The following is a 17850-nucleotide window of genomic DNA, read 5'->3' on the forward strand; positions in this document are numbered from 1 at the left end:
GGAGGAATTCCCAGAGGGAACTCCTGGAGGAATTCCTAGAAGGAAGTCCTGGAAGATTTCCCAAATGGAACTCCTGGAAGAATTCCCAGAGGGAACTCCTTGAGGAATCCCCAGATGAAACTTCTGGAGGAATCCCCATAGGAAACTCCTGGTGGGATCCCAAGATGGAACTCCTGGAGGAATTCTCTGGAGCTTCATGACAATACCATTTTTTGGCAACAGTAGCAAGTTTTCAACGGAGTCTGTCGGATTTCTGCCGGATACATTCACAGAATCTATCGGATGCATTCACTTGTAAAATATTCTAGGCGTTTCCTGGAGCGGCATAAATACCCAGCTGGAGGTCAAATCCCAGTCGAAATGTTCACATCGTTGTTCTGGCAGTGGGTGACGCGCAACATGCAGTCTAGGTTCCGGCCTAGATTCTGGGTTCCAGCTGAAAATCCGCAACACAAAACCAGATTATTCGAAAACAATTTGCAATTCGCGACTACGAAGGTAAAAGAGATTCCAACTCTTTGTCGCTCTAATGAAAAACCTCGTAAGGAACTGTCAGAATGTGCGTGAAAAAAATGCAAAAAATATTTCCCTCTCGTTTTTTCTCACGTAAACCTTCACGCACATTCGACAACTTCGTAGTCGCGAATAATGCAGAAAAACATTGGATCAAAAAATAGAAATGAAAAAGATGAAGAATTGTAAACATGTTTACATCCGAATATCACCTGTCAAGCAATATCACCATTCACCCAGTGTGAACGGTTTCGTGATATTGGAATATCACGTTGCTTGTATCATGATATAACTTCGTAGTCTGAACATGGCATATTTAATTTTCTCGACCGACGAACGCGGTTTTCAAGCTGCCGCAACTAACAAAGTTTTTTTCCACTGCCATTTGCTCAACTGACAATGATGCGCGAAAAAATCGAACATTCAGCATAAATTCGGGGTTATGATTTATGCTCTCCAGCAATTTTCGATGAGCAACATAACTAACAAATGCCTAACAGTGTCGAACGCCTAACTTCCTCCGTGCTGGGAATTGGGGTTTTAAATTAAGAAAAATGTATAGATTTTTTGATTCTATACGAAAGAGCACCTTTTTCTGAGCCACTATGATTTTTTTCAGATTTTTAGAACTTTATTTTGGTACTCAAAATCAATTTAAAAGAGTTTTTTTGAAATCACCTTTTGACAGCTGGGTAACTGTTTGACAGCTCCACCCAGTACAAAATGCGACGAGGGATGATTCGACAAATCGCTCCCATACAAACTTCAAATTGATTTTTAAATAGGTTCCCGGGCACCAAAATTCATGAAAATTTGGATTTCGGCTCAGTTTTGCATGCAGATTAAGAATATGGAATTATCTCAACACCGCTAAAGAAGCCAATTGCTACGGATTTCACAGTGTCTTGCCCCTAGGATTTTCATGATAAGCTGCTCGAATTTTCCGTCCCACAGAAAAGAAATTCCCGGGAATAGACACCGGTGCCCATTGCAGTTGCACTTTTTGTCACTTTTTGTTTGTCACATATCAGCTGTTTCGGCTGACATCGCAAAGTGCATTTTTGTTATCAGAAAACATCAAGTTATGTGCAAAAGTTACGTTTTATTTATTATTTTTTTGCGCAAATCGCCGTATAGAATGTAAAAGAAATGGGTTCGAAAAATCTCTTCTCGAAGCATTTGCCCAACATAAAACTTGCCACACGATTTGACGCCGACGGCAATGAGATTCAGGTGAGTAACGAAATTTGTCGGCGGATGGCTAGCAGGCAGCTTCTGAATGTTTTGGTCCGTCTTTCATTTGCATTTAGGTGGAACGTCGCGAAGATGAGGAACAGAAGCGCAAGGAGCAGGAAATCATCGACATCCTGGTGGGCGCCGGGTACTACCGGGCACACATCCAGGGTCTGTCCATCTTCGACAAAATCGTCGGCGGAATGACCTGGTGCATCGAGGCGTGCGATTACGACGTGGACGTGGATCTACTGTTCCACGAGAATTTGACCATCGGACAGAAGATGTGGGGGAACAAAATTCAAAAATGATGAGAATTTGATAAATAATTTCCACAATTTTCAGCTCCCTCACGGAAAAGATCGTCGTGGTGCTTCCGAAGATGAAGTGCCCCTTCCAGTTGGAACCACATCAGATTCAAGGACTGGATTTCATTAACATCTTTCCGGTGGTGGAATGGTTGGTTAAACGATCGGCGGAAAACCGTTCGGAGAAAGCCGAGAAGCTGAAGAAACTGGCGGCGTCGCAGTTTCAGAATCATTTTACGCTCCAATCGGACCGGGAAACCAAACAAGTGCACTCGAAACAGCTGGACAATCTGCGGACGGTCGAGGATCGGTACATTCCGAAGAGGCAGTTCCGGCGCACGGAGAAGGGCCCGGAGGATGTGATGAGTCGGGTGCGGATTACACTGATGGAGTATGGAACGAGGGACTTTTCTGTGAGGACTAATGTAGACATTGCCGAGGTGGACGATGCGCGGGAATCGGAGGACGTGTTTGAAGGAATTCTACAGAGAACCGAACAAGAGGTATGCGTCTATTGGTTTGATGGTATGCGGCTTGTTATATTTATTAAAATTTTCTTTTATCATTTTAGCTTGATTTTGATAATTTGTTCAAAAACTTATCAGTTGCAAAAGAGGTAAATTTAGATCAATTCAACTGGCAGTGGTGGGATATTTTAAATTATTTTTGTTGACTAGTTTGTTTTTCCACTAACCTTTTACGAACATTTGTTCTCGATTGGCAAATCTTTTGATACCCACCACTGGCTATCTCGTGATCATTGCTTACTAAACTTGCCCTCATTAAACAGCAAAACGTCTCGGTTGAGCTGACGGACGCCGAACGAACCGCCCTGACACAACATTACGAGGATCTCAAACGGGAAATGTCGATCGATACCAGTCAGCTATCCGAGCAGAACAAAATCAAGACGATTCTCGCCACAAAGTTAGCTCTAGAGAAGAAACTAGATCGTGTCAAAGCTTCAAACAGCAAGCTGAAAGATGCTCTACAGCAAGAACAGGCAGACTTGGACGGCATGATGGACTTGAAAGACTCGCTAGAGGCGGAAATCCACAACCTGGACAACATGGAAATCAACGAGGAAAATCAGAAAATTCTGGCTCACGTTCAAGAGCTGATCCTGAAGAACGAAAAAATGAAACAGCTTGAAACGGAATTCAAGGAAAATTGCAAGAAAGAACTGGCGGAGCTACAGGAGAAAATACAGTAGGTTTTCGAAGAAACCTTTCGACCTGACATCTGGAACTCATCTCTTCATTTCCTTTCAGGAAAGCCGAAACATCGACTCCAGACGAAGACATAGTCGAATACCAGAAGCAACTAGAGGTGGAGCAGGAACGTCTAAAGTCCTTGCGTCTGCAGCTGGCTAAGAAAAACCGTGCCTACGTATCCATCAACCGCCAGTTGGATAACATTCCCGATCGTACTGAGCTGGCTCAGTATCAGAGAAGATTCCTAGAGCTGTATAACCAAGGTTGGTTAGGAAGCTTGTTACCCTCCTAAGTTTCCAAAAACTCTTCTGAAAATTATTGTTCCTTCCAGTCAGCGCAACCCATCGCGAGACGAAACAGTTCTACACCCTGTACAACACCCTGGACGATACCAAGTTGTACCTGGAGAAGGAAATGTCGCTGCTGAATTCGATCTACGAAAACTATGGTAACGCCATGCAGTCGTTCAACTCCCGGGAGCAGTTTGTGCAGCAGTTCGAAACGATTGTCGATGGCATTCGTAACAATAAGACGAAGGTAGGTGTCGTTAATTTCCCTTTCTTTTTGGCAGTATCATCAATCGTCCATTGGCATGGCTAATTTTTTTTTTCTTGAGGAGACCCAGGGGGCGGGGGCTGATTTAAAATGACTTAAAATGACTTTTAAATGACTGATTTAAAATGACTTTTAAGTCACATGGACGCCCGGTGTATATGCAAATCGGCATTGAAATTTTGAGGAATGAAAATGACTGTACTAGATTTGTCCCTATACTTTTGTAAACTATGAGTACCGTGCCATGCCCTAATACCGTGTGCCTCCTAATACCGTGTATTTGACAAAAAACGCAAATATTTTACTAAGTGTATTATTTTTTTAACTGAGTAACTAGTTCAATCATTAGCATATTAAACCTTTTCAAGTTAGACATGATAAATTTGGTACATATTTACAAAAACAGGCGATTAAAAATATTTACAGAATGTGAGTGCAAAGTACCTATTCACGGTATTAGGGCATGGTTCCTTATGTGTTCCAAATACCGTGTTTCGGCTAAAACTTGCAAACTGAAAATATTATTGATACTTTTTACTCTATGAATCAATTGCACAAGCCTCTAGGCAACGTTTGACGCACAGGTTCTTTTAAGTATGAACTTAGTATGATTGATATAGTGATGATTCAAAGGACCACCAATGTTTGCGGGTCATATACACGGTATTTGGAACAATGCTATGTTTTACAATTTTGATGTTAACAATGGATTAAACATTTGGAATTCCATTAATCATATTTATTATACACAATACACACAATAAGCAATCCCTGGCCAAGATCACAGGGTTCGACGGTATTAAAGTGAAGGATGTTAATTGTAATTCTTGTAATGAAAATATCACCTTTAACACTTTAATGCGCCTCCAACGGTTCATTGCGAACCGGCTGCTACAGATGGAGTATGGCTGATTTATCAGAAATGCTCGATAAACAGGAGGGACCTGCTGGGGCCTAGTAGTTTCTATACCCAGAAAACAGTTCTGGTCTATTGAGTCTGGGAAGGTTTCGAGAGTCGTTGTGAATCATAATGCAATTTTTTGTGTTTTGTGACGAGTCTCGGAATCTTTTTTGAGTTAGCAGACTTTGAACTGTTTCCTGGGCTTCCCACTATTCCCACTATTCGGTTAATTTTAACAAATACACTATACAAATACAAATTTAATTCAAATATGAAATAATTAGTAGTATCTCGCGTATTCAATTTGCTAATACATAGTTCTCAACATTTGATGTGCTTTCGTGATTCAATTTTCTCTATAATTTTCAATATCAATTTAAAATAACTAAGTAACTAATAGTGGGAAGTGCAGCATTTAACAGTGCTTGCTTATAGATTCGAAGCTAACGTGTGATCAAGACGAAATCGACAAAAACTGACTACTTCGACTTTGACTAACGTAGACTATTTATGACAAATTAGATTTTTCGACTGAGTGTATGAAAGGTTTTCTTTAATATGGACTTATTTGGACCGATGCTGATAGTGCTGATAGGGATGTGGACGAAAGACAACTTTCAAAGATAATAAAAACAATACTAAAATGAGGATCAACGAAAATGGACATAACAAACACATCGACTATCTAACAGATCATAGGCACACCAAAGATTACTGAATTATAGGGCACAGCATAAATATGAACAATAACATTCTTTAAAGCTTGACATGACAAAAAAAAACAAATACAAAATTGACCATATGACAAAACCGAAACTTTCACACCTTCTACCGTAACCTTCTGAGTCAGTACGCAACAGTGTCTTACTGGACGACATGTTCCGTGCACGGCTGGTGAACTGCTTCTGAAGGATTACGTACTCTATCCTATCCAAAGGCCTAGTGAACTGTCGTTGTCCGCGCAAACGCGAGACGCTTGTGCGTCTCTACGTCCGTCGGCGTGCCGCTAGGAACCTTTCAAAAAAAAAAAAAAAAAACAATACACACAATAAGCAATAATGTAGCATTTGAAAAATCAAGAAACATGGATTATTGATTTTTACAGGGCTCTTTGAAGTGAAGAGCATCCTTAAGGTCACGGTATTAGGGCATGGCACGGTATGAGCAATTCCTCCAGGAATTTTCCCATAGTTCGCTTCAGTGATTTCATAATGGATCCTTCAAGAATTAATTTCACCAAATATTTCTGCGGGAGTTTGTCCTGAGATATCCTTAGAGGTTCCTCCAGTGATTGTTCCAGTGCTTTTTAGAGGATTCCTTCAGGATTTTTTCCAGAGATCTTTTTATGTATTTCTGCAGGAACTTCAGAGATTTGTCCATATATTCCTTCAAGAATTTCGCTAGAGATTTTTTTTTATTTATTTTAACGACCTTTTAACCAAAAAATGGTCATTCAGGTCAAAACCGCTAGAGATTGTTCTAACAATTCCAATCTGAAATTATTCCAAGTATATCTGCAGGACTTTCTTCCAGAAATTCTTTCAAAAATTTTTACTAAATATTATTCAAAAATTAATACAGCAGTTGCTTAAAAATTTAGCACATAAAATTCTTTAGGAGTTCATCGAAGTATTCTTCAATAATTACTGCAGACATGGATTTCTTCCGATTTTTTTTTATCCAGGAATTTCTACAGAAATTCTTCCAGAAATTCCAGCACATCGGCCACATGCCTGAAATCAAAGCTTCCTGGAAGATATAATCCAAGCCCAGGGTTCTTGAATGCATTTTAAATATAATCCGGGAAGTTGTTCCCATTGGCGTAACTAGGATTTTTTCCTGGAGGGGGCCCAGGGGGGGCCTGACCTGAGATGAATTTCAAGCGGGATGGGCGCCCGATATGTGAATATGCAAATCAGTATTGTAGTTTTGAGTAATCAAAATGACTATTTCAGATTTGTTCATAGTTTTGTAAACTATATGAGTACGAACAATTCCTCCAAGATTTTTTTCCATAGCTTATTTCAGTGATTCCATCTTGGTTTCTTCCAGAAATTCAATCAAGAATTCATCTGAGGATTCCACTAGACATTTATTCGGGAATTTGTCCTGAGATATCTTTAGAGGTTCCTCCAGTAATTGTTCCAGTGCTTTTTTCAAAGTTTCAAAGGAATTTCTCCAAAGATCCTTTAAGGTATTTCTGCAAGTATTCAGAGATTTCTACAGGGATATCTCCATATATGCCTTCCAAAATTCCACTAGAGATTGCTCCAATAATTACATCTGGAATGATTCGAAGTATTTCTGCAGGAATGTAATCCAGAAATTCTTTAAGAAAATTTTACTTAGAGATTCTTAAAAAACACTCCAAGAATTGCTTGAAAAATTTGTACAAAAACCTTTACGGATCCTAGTTTTTTTTTATCTGTATAAACGAGATTTTTAGCCCTAGGCAAGTTCTTCTCGGGACCTACGCTTTACTTCCCTTCCGAAGAAAGAACTCACATTTTGCGAGTTTGTCGGGAGTGGGATTCGATCCCAGGTCCTCGGCCTGATAGTCAAGTGTTCTAACCATCCCACCAGGTCCGCTCCACTAGTGATCCTAGTATTCCTTCAACATTTACTGCAGACATTGATTTCTTCATTTTTTTATCCAGGAATATTCCTACAAAAATTCCTTCAGATATTCGCTAAAAAAAGCTCTCCTGAGATTCCATAAGGAGTTCCTAATGGGGCTTGTTTCCGGGATTCCTCATCGGGTTTCTTCAGAAATTATTTCAAGAGTTCCTCCAGGGATTCACTGGAAATTTCTTCTGTTATTCTTACAAAAACGAATTCCGAGATTATCAAACATTTCTAGAAGAACTCTTATTGGGCCCTAATAAAAATGAATTATACACTGGCGATTGGGTGAATGATTGTATCATTCCGTGTATGATCAAGATGATAGCCCGAAAGGGTTGTTAAGCACGTTGTATCATATTTTTCTATTAGGGGGATTCCTTCAGAAACTCCCGCAGGAATTAATCCAGGATTTCCTCAGGAATTTCAGCGGTTTCTTCAGTATTTCCCCTGAGAATTCTTCAGAAAATCCTCCTGGAATTCCCTCAGAAATCGAACTTTGTATTTCATCAGGAATGAATCTTGAGATTCCTCCAGGAACTCCTTCGGAAATTCCTCCCGGATTTTTTTCAAGAATTATTCCAGATATTCTTCCTGGCATGCCTCTAGGATTTCATTCAGGCATTTCTACAGAGACTTCTGCAAGAGTTCTACCAAGAATTTCTCCAGGTATTACCCCAGGTATTTCCTCAGGAATTACTCCAGGAATTTATTCAAGTTTGGATCCAGGAATTCTTCCATGAATTCCTCCGAAAATTCTTCCAGGAATTTCTTCTCTAGGGTTTACTCTGCACATTCCTCCAGGATTTATTTCATGGATCCCTCCAGGAATTCCATTGATGATTCCTTCAGTAATTCCTCCAGAAAATCCTCCTGGATCCTCCTCCTGAATTCCTTTAAAAACTTCTCCTGGAATTCCTTCAGAAATTCCTCCATGGATTCCTTCCAGAATTCCTCTAGAGATTTTTCCAGGAATTCATTCAGGGATTCTCAAGATATTCATTTAGGGATTCCTCCTGCAGTTCTTCCATGAATAGTTCCACGGATTTTCCCCAAGATTTCCTATAGAGATTTGTCCAGGAATTCCTCCTCAGGTTCTCCCTGAAATTGTTTCAGGGATTCCTCCAGGTTTTTTGCAAGAATTCCCCCAGGGATTCTCCTAAGTAATTCTCTAGAAATTCCTCTAAGGATGCCTCCAGGAATTCCTGAAGAGGTTATTTAAGTATTACCCCAAGAATCCCTTCAGAAAGTCCTCCAGGAATTGATCCAGGAACTCCCATAGGAATTCCTTCAGAAATTACTACCGCAATTCCTTCAGGAATTCCTCCTGGAATTCCTCCAAAAATTCCTCTGGGAATTCCTCTAGAAATTTCTCTTGGATTTTCTTCAGAAATTTCTCTTGGAATTTCTTCAGAAATTTCTCTTGGAATTTCTTCAGAAATTTCTTTTGGAATTTCTTCAGAAATTTCTTTTGGAATTTCTTCAGAAATTCCTCCATTAACTGCTTCCAGAATTTCTCTCGAGATTCCTCCAGGAATTCATTCAAGAATTCTTCCAGTGATAGTTCCAAGGAATTTCCACAAAAATTCCCTTGCAGATTAATCCAGGAATTCTTTCTGGGATTCCGCAAGGAATTTATCCAGAACTTCCTGCAGGAATTTGTCCAGAACTTTCCAGGCATTCCTCCTGAGGTTTCTCCAGAAATTGCTTCAGGGATTCCTCCAGAGATTTTTCAAAGAATTTTCCCAGGGATTCTTTTAAGAATTTTTTTAGAAATTTCTCTAAGGATTCCTCTAGGAATTTTTAAAGAGGTTCCTTTAGAAGTTTCTCCTGGGAGTTTCTCCATGGACTCATCCCGGGATTTCTCCAGCAATTCATCTAGAGATTGCTTCGGGAGTTCTTCTAAAAACTCCAAACTCCACTAGATTGCTCCCAGAATTCTTCTGAAAACTCCACCAGGAACACATCTAGAAATGTATCCAGAGATTACTCCAGGCATTAGTCCAGGAATTTCTCCAGGGATTTTTCAAGGAAATTCCCCAGGGTTTCCTCCAGGGATTTCTTAAGGAATTTCACGAGAGATTCCTCCAGGAATTGATACAGGCATGTCTCCAGGAATTTATCCAGGGGTTACTCCAGGCATTCCTCCAGAAGTTCCTCCAGAGATTTCTATAGGGATTCCTCCATGCATTAATCCAGGATTCCTTCAGAAATTACTACCGCAAGTTCTCCAAGAATTTATCTAGAAAATCCTCCAGGGATTCATTTAGAAATTACCCCAAGAATTCCTCCCGGAGTTTATCCAAGAAATATTCCAATAATTCTTCCTGGGATTCCTGAATGATTTCCTCCTGAGATATCTCTAGTAATCCCATCAAATATTTTTTCGGGAATCCTCCAGGAAATCCTCAAGGGATTCTTTTAAAAATTTCCCCACAAATTCTTTCTGGAATTTATTCAAGAATTATTCCAAGTATTCCTCCTGGCATTCTTCCAGGATATCTTCCAGGCATTTCTCCAAGGACTCCTCCAGGAGTTCTACCACGAATTTCACCAAAAATTACCCCAGGTGTTTCTTCAGGAATTTCATTTATTTAGTTCACATCAAATTCATGATAATATTGAATCAACAATTTGCCGCCATTTTCAGGAATACTTTCGGTAATTTATTCAGGAATGGATCCAGGAATTCCTCCAGGAATTTCTTCGGAAATTCGTACAGCAATTCCTTCAGGAATTGTTCCAGGAATTCCTCCAGAAATCCTTCCAGGGTTTCCCCCAAGAATTCATCCAAGAATTTCTTCTCCGCGGTTTCCTCTACACATTCCTCCAGGAATTATTTCATGGATTCCTTCAGAAATTCGTCCTATGATTTCTCCAGTAATTCTTCCAGAAATTCCTTCTGAAATTGCTCCTGTAAGTCCTCCAGAAATTCCTCTGGAAATTAATCCTGGAGCTCCATAAGAAATTCCTCTCAGAATTCCTCTAGGAATTTCTCTAAGAATTTCTTTAGGAATTTCTCTATGAATATATTCAGAAATTTCTCCATGGATTCCTTCCAGAATTCCTCTAGAAATTCTCCCAGGAAAACATCAACGCACGCCGCCGGAATCTGCGAACACACTCATTTTTACGTCTTCCTTCAGCTAGGACTAATTACGGTCAACACGAACCGATTCGTAGCATGTCCCGTGTGTTCAATACATGTTATTCTGTTTTTGATTTTAATGCTTCACGTAAGACAAATAAGTGTAGTTTTAAACGTGAATTATGTAAGGTACCGCGTCAGTCTGTAAGTGTAAGGTAAGTGTCATTGGGGTGACTTGTATTACCTGTTGACTTAGTGTAAATAAATAAATAAAATGATAATAATCGATTAACTTTTCCACAGAATCCACCAGGAATTTGTCCAAAAAAATTTTCCTCCAGAAATCCATCTTGGAATTGCTGAGAAAATTTGCTTATGATTTCACAAAAAAAAATGTGCCTATGATGCTTCGTTGATTTGTTGATTTTTCAAAGTAGGTGGTGTCTGTGGAAAATGTTTGATTTTCACTGGAGTTTTCCGGAAAATTAGGCGACCCTGATTTTTTCAATTTAGTTTTTCAAATATATATAAATATATATAAACTTCATACCAATTTGTACGATAATAGAAAAAAATCCCCTAATGATCCAGGCATTAGTCCAGGAACTTTTCCAGAGATTCCGCATGGAATTTTTCCAGAAGGTTCTCCCGGATATCCTCCAGAAATTCATCTAGGAACTCCTCCTGTGATTTCTTGAAGAATTCCTCCAAGGATTCCTCCAGGAATGCATCCAGAAATTCCTCCAAGGAATCATCTAAAAAAATTTCTATTAATTTCTACAGGGATTTCTGATGCGTATTCTTCAGATTTTTTTTCCTGAAATTCCTAGCATAATTGCTCTTCGGATTCCTCCAGGAATTCATCCAGGGATTCCTCCAGGTATACTTTCACAAATTACTTCAGGGGTTCCTGCAGATATTGCTCCGAGAATTCTTGTAATGATTTCATCCGAAATTTCTCTCGGGATTTAAAAAAAAAATATTCAGCGGTTAGTTAAAAAATTACAATATTCCGTTCATAATGTTTTTCAGGGATTCACCCCAGGGTTTTTTTAGGATTACTTGTAGATTTTTTGAATAATTTGAAGGATTTCTAAAGGAATTCCTCCAGCGATTTGTAAAAAATTCTTTTAGATAATTTTAGAGGGACATAGAAGCCAAGAAATTCTCCAAGAAGTCATCCAGGAATTCTTTCACAATTATCTCATGAATACCAAGTCTTTTAAAAGTCCAATCATGAATGAATACCTTCAAACTTACCATTACATCTTGTAGCACCAGTTTTTAAATATATTAAAACTTCCTCAATGACGATTTGAATTTGTGCGTTGTTTGATATACGCAAAAATACCCCTGGCCCACGAAATAAAAGCAATTAATAGTAACCGACTAGAAATCACCTCCAGCATGTTTTTAATGAATACACTCGCGTTTACGCCTCAGCTACGTACATCTATTCTCACTAGGAATTCACAAACTTTTGCTGGAATTCCATTGCAAATTTAGTTTTTTCCCACATGATACTTGATTTCCATAAAGAAGCACTTAACTATATTTTGCAGTAATGCTGCTAGAAAATTCAAAGATTCTTAAAGATACCCATCCAGGAATTCCTGGAAATTATAATTTAGATTTAATTTCTCAGCGATTTAAAAAAGATGATGTACAAAGTATTGCTTTATATATAATTCTGATTATATAATATTTCCAAACAAAACGAACTAATTACATAGACCATTTTGGACAATGATCTTGTAAAGCGTGACAAGTTGAGAATTGTCTCCAATAACTGTCAATTTAAACACATATTATGCCAAATAAATTTCTATTACTGTACGTGCAGTTGAAACCCGGAATTTTCGACTAGCGAAGTTGGATTTTTCTCCAAATCCGTGCGTCAAACCTAACTTCGGAAGTGGTGCGCTGTATAGCTGTTTGCTATACAGCGCACCACTTCCGAAGTTAGGTCCGACGCACGGATTTGGAGAAAAATCCAACTTCGCTAGTCGAAAACTCCGATTTTCAACTAAATTGAGAATATAGATCTATGTTTGTCACCACGACAGTTGTTTTCAGATTTTTCTAATTTCCATATATAAAGTCATGAAAAATTTCTGGGGGGGGGGGGCCTGGCGGATTCTGGGGGGGGCCTGGCCCCCCTGCCCCCCCTCTCTAGTTACGCCAATGGTTGTTCCTAAAATAAACACAGAAGGAATTCCCGAGTGAATCCTTGAAGAAATTCTTGAAGGAATTTCTGAAGAAACCCCATGAAGAATCCCGGAAGCATTCCCATGAAGAATTATTCCTTAGGGGATACATATATATCCCGCTTAAAGTTTGTTTTGAAAATAATGTTTATATCCAACAAGCCGTGTTGGTAAACCAACAGTTTCTTTATTACAGCTTCTAGCCGTAATAAAATCGCAAAACGGCCTTTAAAGCGCTGCTTGTTTGGGGATTTGTCAGTATAACGAATTGTACTGTATAGTAGTAGCTGTTTTGTTAGTGGGGACTCCTATTCGATGTGTTCAAGTTTTCACATCTTTCGGGAAATCTCCCGGAGTTGGAATAGAGTGGAGTAAAGGCAGCCCCAGTGACAAGCAATGGATTTCTGAAAACCGAGTTTGGTAGCTGTATGGTGCTTGTTTTGCAGTCGTGTATTAGCTTATGATTTATATTTGACTTGTTTTCCTTTTATTCAGCATTGACTGCTTTTACTCGATCGTTACACAACAGAAAGCAAATGACTGAAGCTTATAGCGCTGAAAATGTTAGTTGGGTACTTTGCCTCACTTTGCCTAGGGTATAACTTTTTTCACAGCCGTTGGATCACTTCGCAATCTTCGACAAAGTTCTCTGGCATATAGTCAAGGGTTTGATTATTGAACGCTTACAGGGCCACCTAGCGGCAAAATTCGAAAACTTAAAATTTCTGCATACATTTGGCCAAGTTTTCCCATACAAACTTCAAGCGTTTTGAGCGCCCCCTTAGGCTCAACCGATTTTGCTCAAATTTTGAACGTAGCTTCTGGGAGTCCAAAACAACTAATTTAGGAGGTAAGACTTGGTATGTTTCGAATTTTTTTTTCATACAAGTGTGGGCCACCCTACTATTGAGCCATAAAATTAGTTTGCATCTGAATAGCATTGATATTGCCAAGTCTGAACCAACACCCTAATCCCACACCAAAATACCCTTTCCCTATGCCATGGCGTTTATGTGGTCAGCAAAGACTATTCATCCATTACCCCTCCTTATCAGTCCAATACTTGCGCTCTCATTGCCCCACCAAATGCTGCAAAATGAAAATGAAAATGAAAATGAAAATGCATTCAAGAACTCTTTTTGGAATTTTGCTGGAATTCTTTGCTCCTGGACTTCTTTTAGAAACTCCTCCAGGAATTGATCTACGATTTCCTCCAGGAACTGTTTAGATATTCCCTTAGGAATTCCTCTTGGGATTTCTTCAGAAACTTATGCTGGAATTCCCTCAGGAATTACACCTTGGATTTCTTGAGAAACTCTTCCTGGGATTCCTCCAGGAATTTTGTCAGGTATTCTTCCAGGATTCCTCTGGGAATTTCTGCAGGGATTCCCCTTAAAATTCCTACATTGATTTGTCCAGGAATTCCTCCAGATATTCATCTAGGGATTTCTTCAGGAATTCCTACAGGAATTCATCCAGGGATTCCTCCTGACAGTGCTCCAGTGATTCTTCAAGGAAATCCACCAGAAATTTTCTAGCGATTCCTCATAGAATTTATGCAGTGATTCCTCCTGGAATTTCAATAGAGATTTCTCATCCGAATCCATTTAACCATTCTAAAAAACGCAGGGTGTCTACTCGCTTACAAAAAAAAATCCCTGATTTTTCTAGGTTTTTTTTTCAGGTCTGAGAAAATAATTCCAGGTTCAGAAATAATAACAGACAGAAAAAAATGAACGCACCACCAATTTGCCATACACACGACAGATAATGATTTGCTGAATTTTGTTAGAAGAAATTTGTGGCAGCATTAGTAGGTTTATTTCTGGTGTAACTTTTGGAAGAAATGGAGCAGCTCCAAAAAATTTCAGCGTATTTCCAAGATAAGTAATTAAGGGATTTCGAAATCAATTTAATGCATAAGTCTTTTTAATTTATTTGTCAATTAATAGAGATTTTTTTGATCATTGCTGGTGAAAGTCTTAAAGAAATTTCAACAAATATTTTGAAAATTTACGATAAGATAGCATCATGGGTTGTAGAAACACATTATGTTATCAATTCGCTTCAGGAAATGTCGCAGAAAATTTTACATTGGAATAATGAATTTTTTGCGACATTTCTTTAGAAACTGCATGGGATTTTTTGCTGTCGACATTCTTAAAAAAACCCTTTGCAAGTCTGATTCCAAAAAATATTCGAAAATTCTTTACAGAAATGTCCTTCAAGAATTCGCTTCTAAGTGTTCTAAATTCCATCTATTTTTTAATGTTTAGGAAAAAAACTTCTAAAATATTATGTAAAACTATACACTCCTCGAAAATCCAACAATATGAGAAGATCATTGGTACAATAAGAAATTTTACCAACCATACCTTTTAGGGGATTTGTTGAAAAAATGATTTAAGAATGATCAGGGACTTGCACAATACTCTTGCAGGGGTTCCATAGAAATACTTCCAAAAGGTCCTGCACAAATTTGCCTAGGTGAATTTCTAAAAATTTCCTCACGGTCTGTTTCTACCCAAAGAATCTATTCGAAATTTGGCAAGCAATCACGTCAGACTACTAGCTTCTGATTTCAATTACTAGGTCGGAATACGATTTTTTCTAGCTACGTCAGAGAAGGTCTTAATGCACTTATAAATAATTTCCGTTAGATGTCAGCAGTCAGACAAGCAAATGCTTTAGAAAATTCTGTGAGGTTTTTTTTCAAGAATTTTGTAGAATTTTTCTAAGATTCACCAGTTATCAAAAAAATCTCAAAGCATTTCAGCTTAATTTCAAAATAAAACTATTGCTTTTTATGATTACTATTATTACTTTATTTTAGCAATGTTTAGCCACAGACAAACAGACGTAACACTTCGAACATTTTTCGAATCAAATCATAGTCACGGAAACATGTTCGCCCAATGCTAAAAGGACTGAGTTTGGCCGACCATCAACTAGGTGGCGGTAGTGGGCAAACGTCAAACTCGAGCAAAAACGATGCGAGCGCCACGGGTGGTCAGTTGGCCAACTATCAAATTTTCAAAAAGACCGTTAAATCGGTGTACGATGCAAAATATCAGAGTGTTATGTCTGTTTGTCTGTGGTTTAGCCCTAGGCTGGTTGTTGGGGTGACTTTCGGAATGATGAAATACTTTTTGACAGCAGATCACATTTCGATCAGCTTCAAAGCTGAAATATATTATATACTTAAATAGAACTACCTAATCATACAATTCAATTATTAACTTACATCCTAGTATCTTCATCCCAAAAGGAACTATCTTCCCAACAGACTGGTTTGCACTGGTCGTGTCTCTACAAAAACTGCAGAGCTTCCAGTGTTGCCAGTTTCACAAAACTATTGCCATAATAACCACAACACTGGTTCATCGCTCGAATCCATTAAAGAACTAGGGTAACGGTCGAATTTTGGTCCCCTAGAGGACATTAATTTGAATGTAAGCTAAAATCAAACAGATTCAAAGGGTATTACACATAATGATGATGTTGACATGACCGTAAAAGCCTCCACTGTCCGTCAAAAATACCCACAAGGTCATTTCTGGCTGAAAATTCAATGAAAATAACTGATTTGTGAAGCACCAGTTTTCACTGTTTTGGACACCCCAATATATTTTGGACCTTCTTAAGTATATATTTTGGACACTCGGTGTTTAAACCCGCTTTAAACTGTTTTTGAAGAATCTGCCACTATGATATGCTGGATCACATCCTGCTAATTACTTGATTGACAAAGGCTGATTAGATGAACTTTGCGAATTTAATGCGCTAGAATGATAAACGTTTTTGTTTACATCTGCGAATTTGCCAAGTACCACTTTTTCTTTTCGTAAACAAGCCACGACACTCGCACGGATGACGAGATTACAAAAACATAATTTTAAGGCAAATAATGTTATTTCCAGTGAGGAAATGATTGCTGCACGTGTAGAACAACCTAATTTAGCGAATGATTCTAAAATTTTTCGTCATCTCTTCTTTAAATCTGTGAAAATAATGATAATTCGGCCCAGGGGGTCCAAAATATATGGGGGTCCAAATTATATTGGTTACCCTATTAGAAATGGATTTGGATGCCAATTCCCCTCGAAGATCTATCAAAATCAACTCCAAGAGTTCTGAAGAATCTTATTCAAGAAATGCTGGTTCCATATATTTCACCAGATTTTCTTTATAATAATTATATTGGTCTAGTTTCATTCAAACTAGTTTCAATAAAAATTTCCTGATTGACTCCGGAATTCCCTGATAATTCCAGGTTTTTTCCAGGGTAAACGAAATTCCTTGGCAATTCCAGGTTTTTCCAGGTAGTAGACACCTGAAACGGTGCTCTAGAAAATTTGAGCTATGTAGGAATAAGCGGGGCATAATTAAGAATTTTGTCATTAAATGCACACTCAGGAAAATTGCCTCATACTTAATGTTCCGCTTTGCTAAACGACTAAAAGTGATTATTTCGTGTGTTATTGTGTTTGAGAGGCCCCCGCGGAACCTGTTCCAAGTGTTCTGGAGCTTTCATATAAGTTGATACATATTTACTTAAGTCATTTTTTCTGCTCCATTCTTTCGAAATCATTAAGATTGATACGTCGCACTGCATGTTTAGGTTGAAAACCAGAATTGTCCCCAATGCGGCCGCACTTCACGCATTTTGACTAAGTTTTCAAGGCAAACGGCTTTTTAACTAATGTTTCGTCATCAATTCATTGGATTTGAGATAGCTAAAAAGCTACAATCAAACAATTTGTTTAGAAAATTTGGAAATTTGCAGTGAAAACACTACTTTGTCCATAAACATTCAGTAGATTAGGCGTGCCTAGATCGCCTTCTCCAATTCTCCATAGTTCCTAATAATAAATGATGATTGTGCTACTTTTCCCCAAATGCCGGTTCCCTGATTGGCCCGTTTCCCCGAAAGTTAGTTCCCTTTTTTTCCTAAATTTTCAGGTTAAAAAGAAATGCGACGACGAACGTGCCAAGCGTGATGGCCTGAATGCCCAACTGTTGTGTCTGGTCGAGCAACAGCGCAAATACGCTGCAACCGTTAAACAACTGACCGCCGAGTGCCAGCGAAACGAGGCCCTGCTACGACGCCACCAGCTACTACAGGCGGAACTCGAACCGAGCGAATAATCTCCATAAAACTATATATTCAAATATAATCACATTTTACCCAAGCTAGGAAAAACTCGAA

General features: G+C 38.6%; 1 protein-coding gene across 1 annotated transcript; it reads left to right on the top strand.

Annotated features, from left to right (window-relative positions):
* Nucleotides 1-1589: 1589 nt before the first annotated feature.
* LOC109410207 (coiled-coil domain-containing protein 93) lies at nucleotides 1590-17850 on the top strand. The gene is made up of 8 exons (XM_019683731.3): nucleotides 1590-1746; nucleotides 1824-2032; nucleotides 2092-2557; nucleotides 2626-2670; nucleotides 2845-3263; nucleotides 3326-3531; nucleotides 3600-3805; nucleotides 17604-17850. Exons 1-8 carry the CDS (start codon nucleotides 1663-1665, stop codon nucleotides 17787-17789), a joined length of 1821 nt encoding a protein of 606 aa, XP_019539276.2. The 5' UTR covers nucleotides 1590-1662; the 3' UTR covers nucleotides 17790-17850.

Source organism: Aedes albopictus, chromosome 2 (genome assembly GCF_035046485.1).
Source record: "Aedes albopictus strain Foshan chromosome 2, AalbF5, whole genome shotgun sequence".
NCBI classification, from domain to species: domain Eukaryota; kingdom Metazoa; phylum Arthropoda; class Insecta; order Diptera; family Culicidae; genus Aedes; species Aedes albopictus.

What these genes read in the sequence shown, in the direction of transcription:
- LOC109410207 (XM_019683731.3), top strand. Translation starts at nt 1,663, where the DNA reads ATGGGTTCGAAAAATCTCTTCTCGAAGCATTTGCCCAACATAAAACTT. An exon ending in TTGACCATCGGACAGAAGAT is followed by an intron (nt 2,033 to 2,091) that starts GTGGGGGAACAA and finishes CACAATTTTCAG; the next exon opens with CTCCCTCACGGAAAAGATCG. An exon ending in TACAGAGAACCGAACAAGAG is followed by an intron (nt 2,558 to 2,625) that starts GTATGCGTCTAT and finishes TTATCATTTTAG; the next exon opens with CTTGATTTTGATAATTTGTT.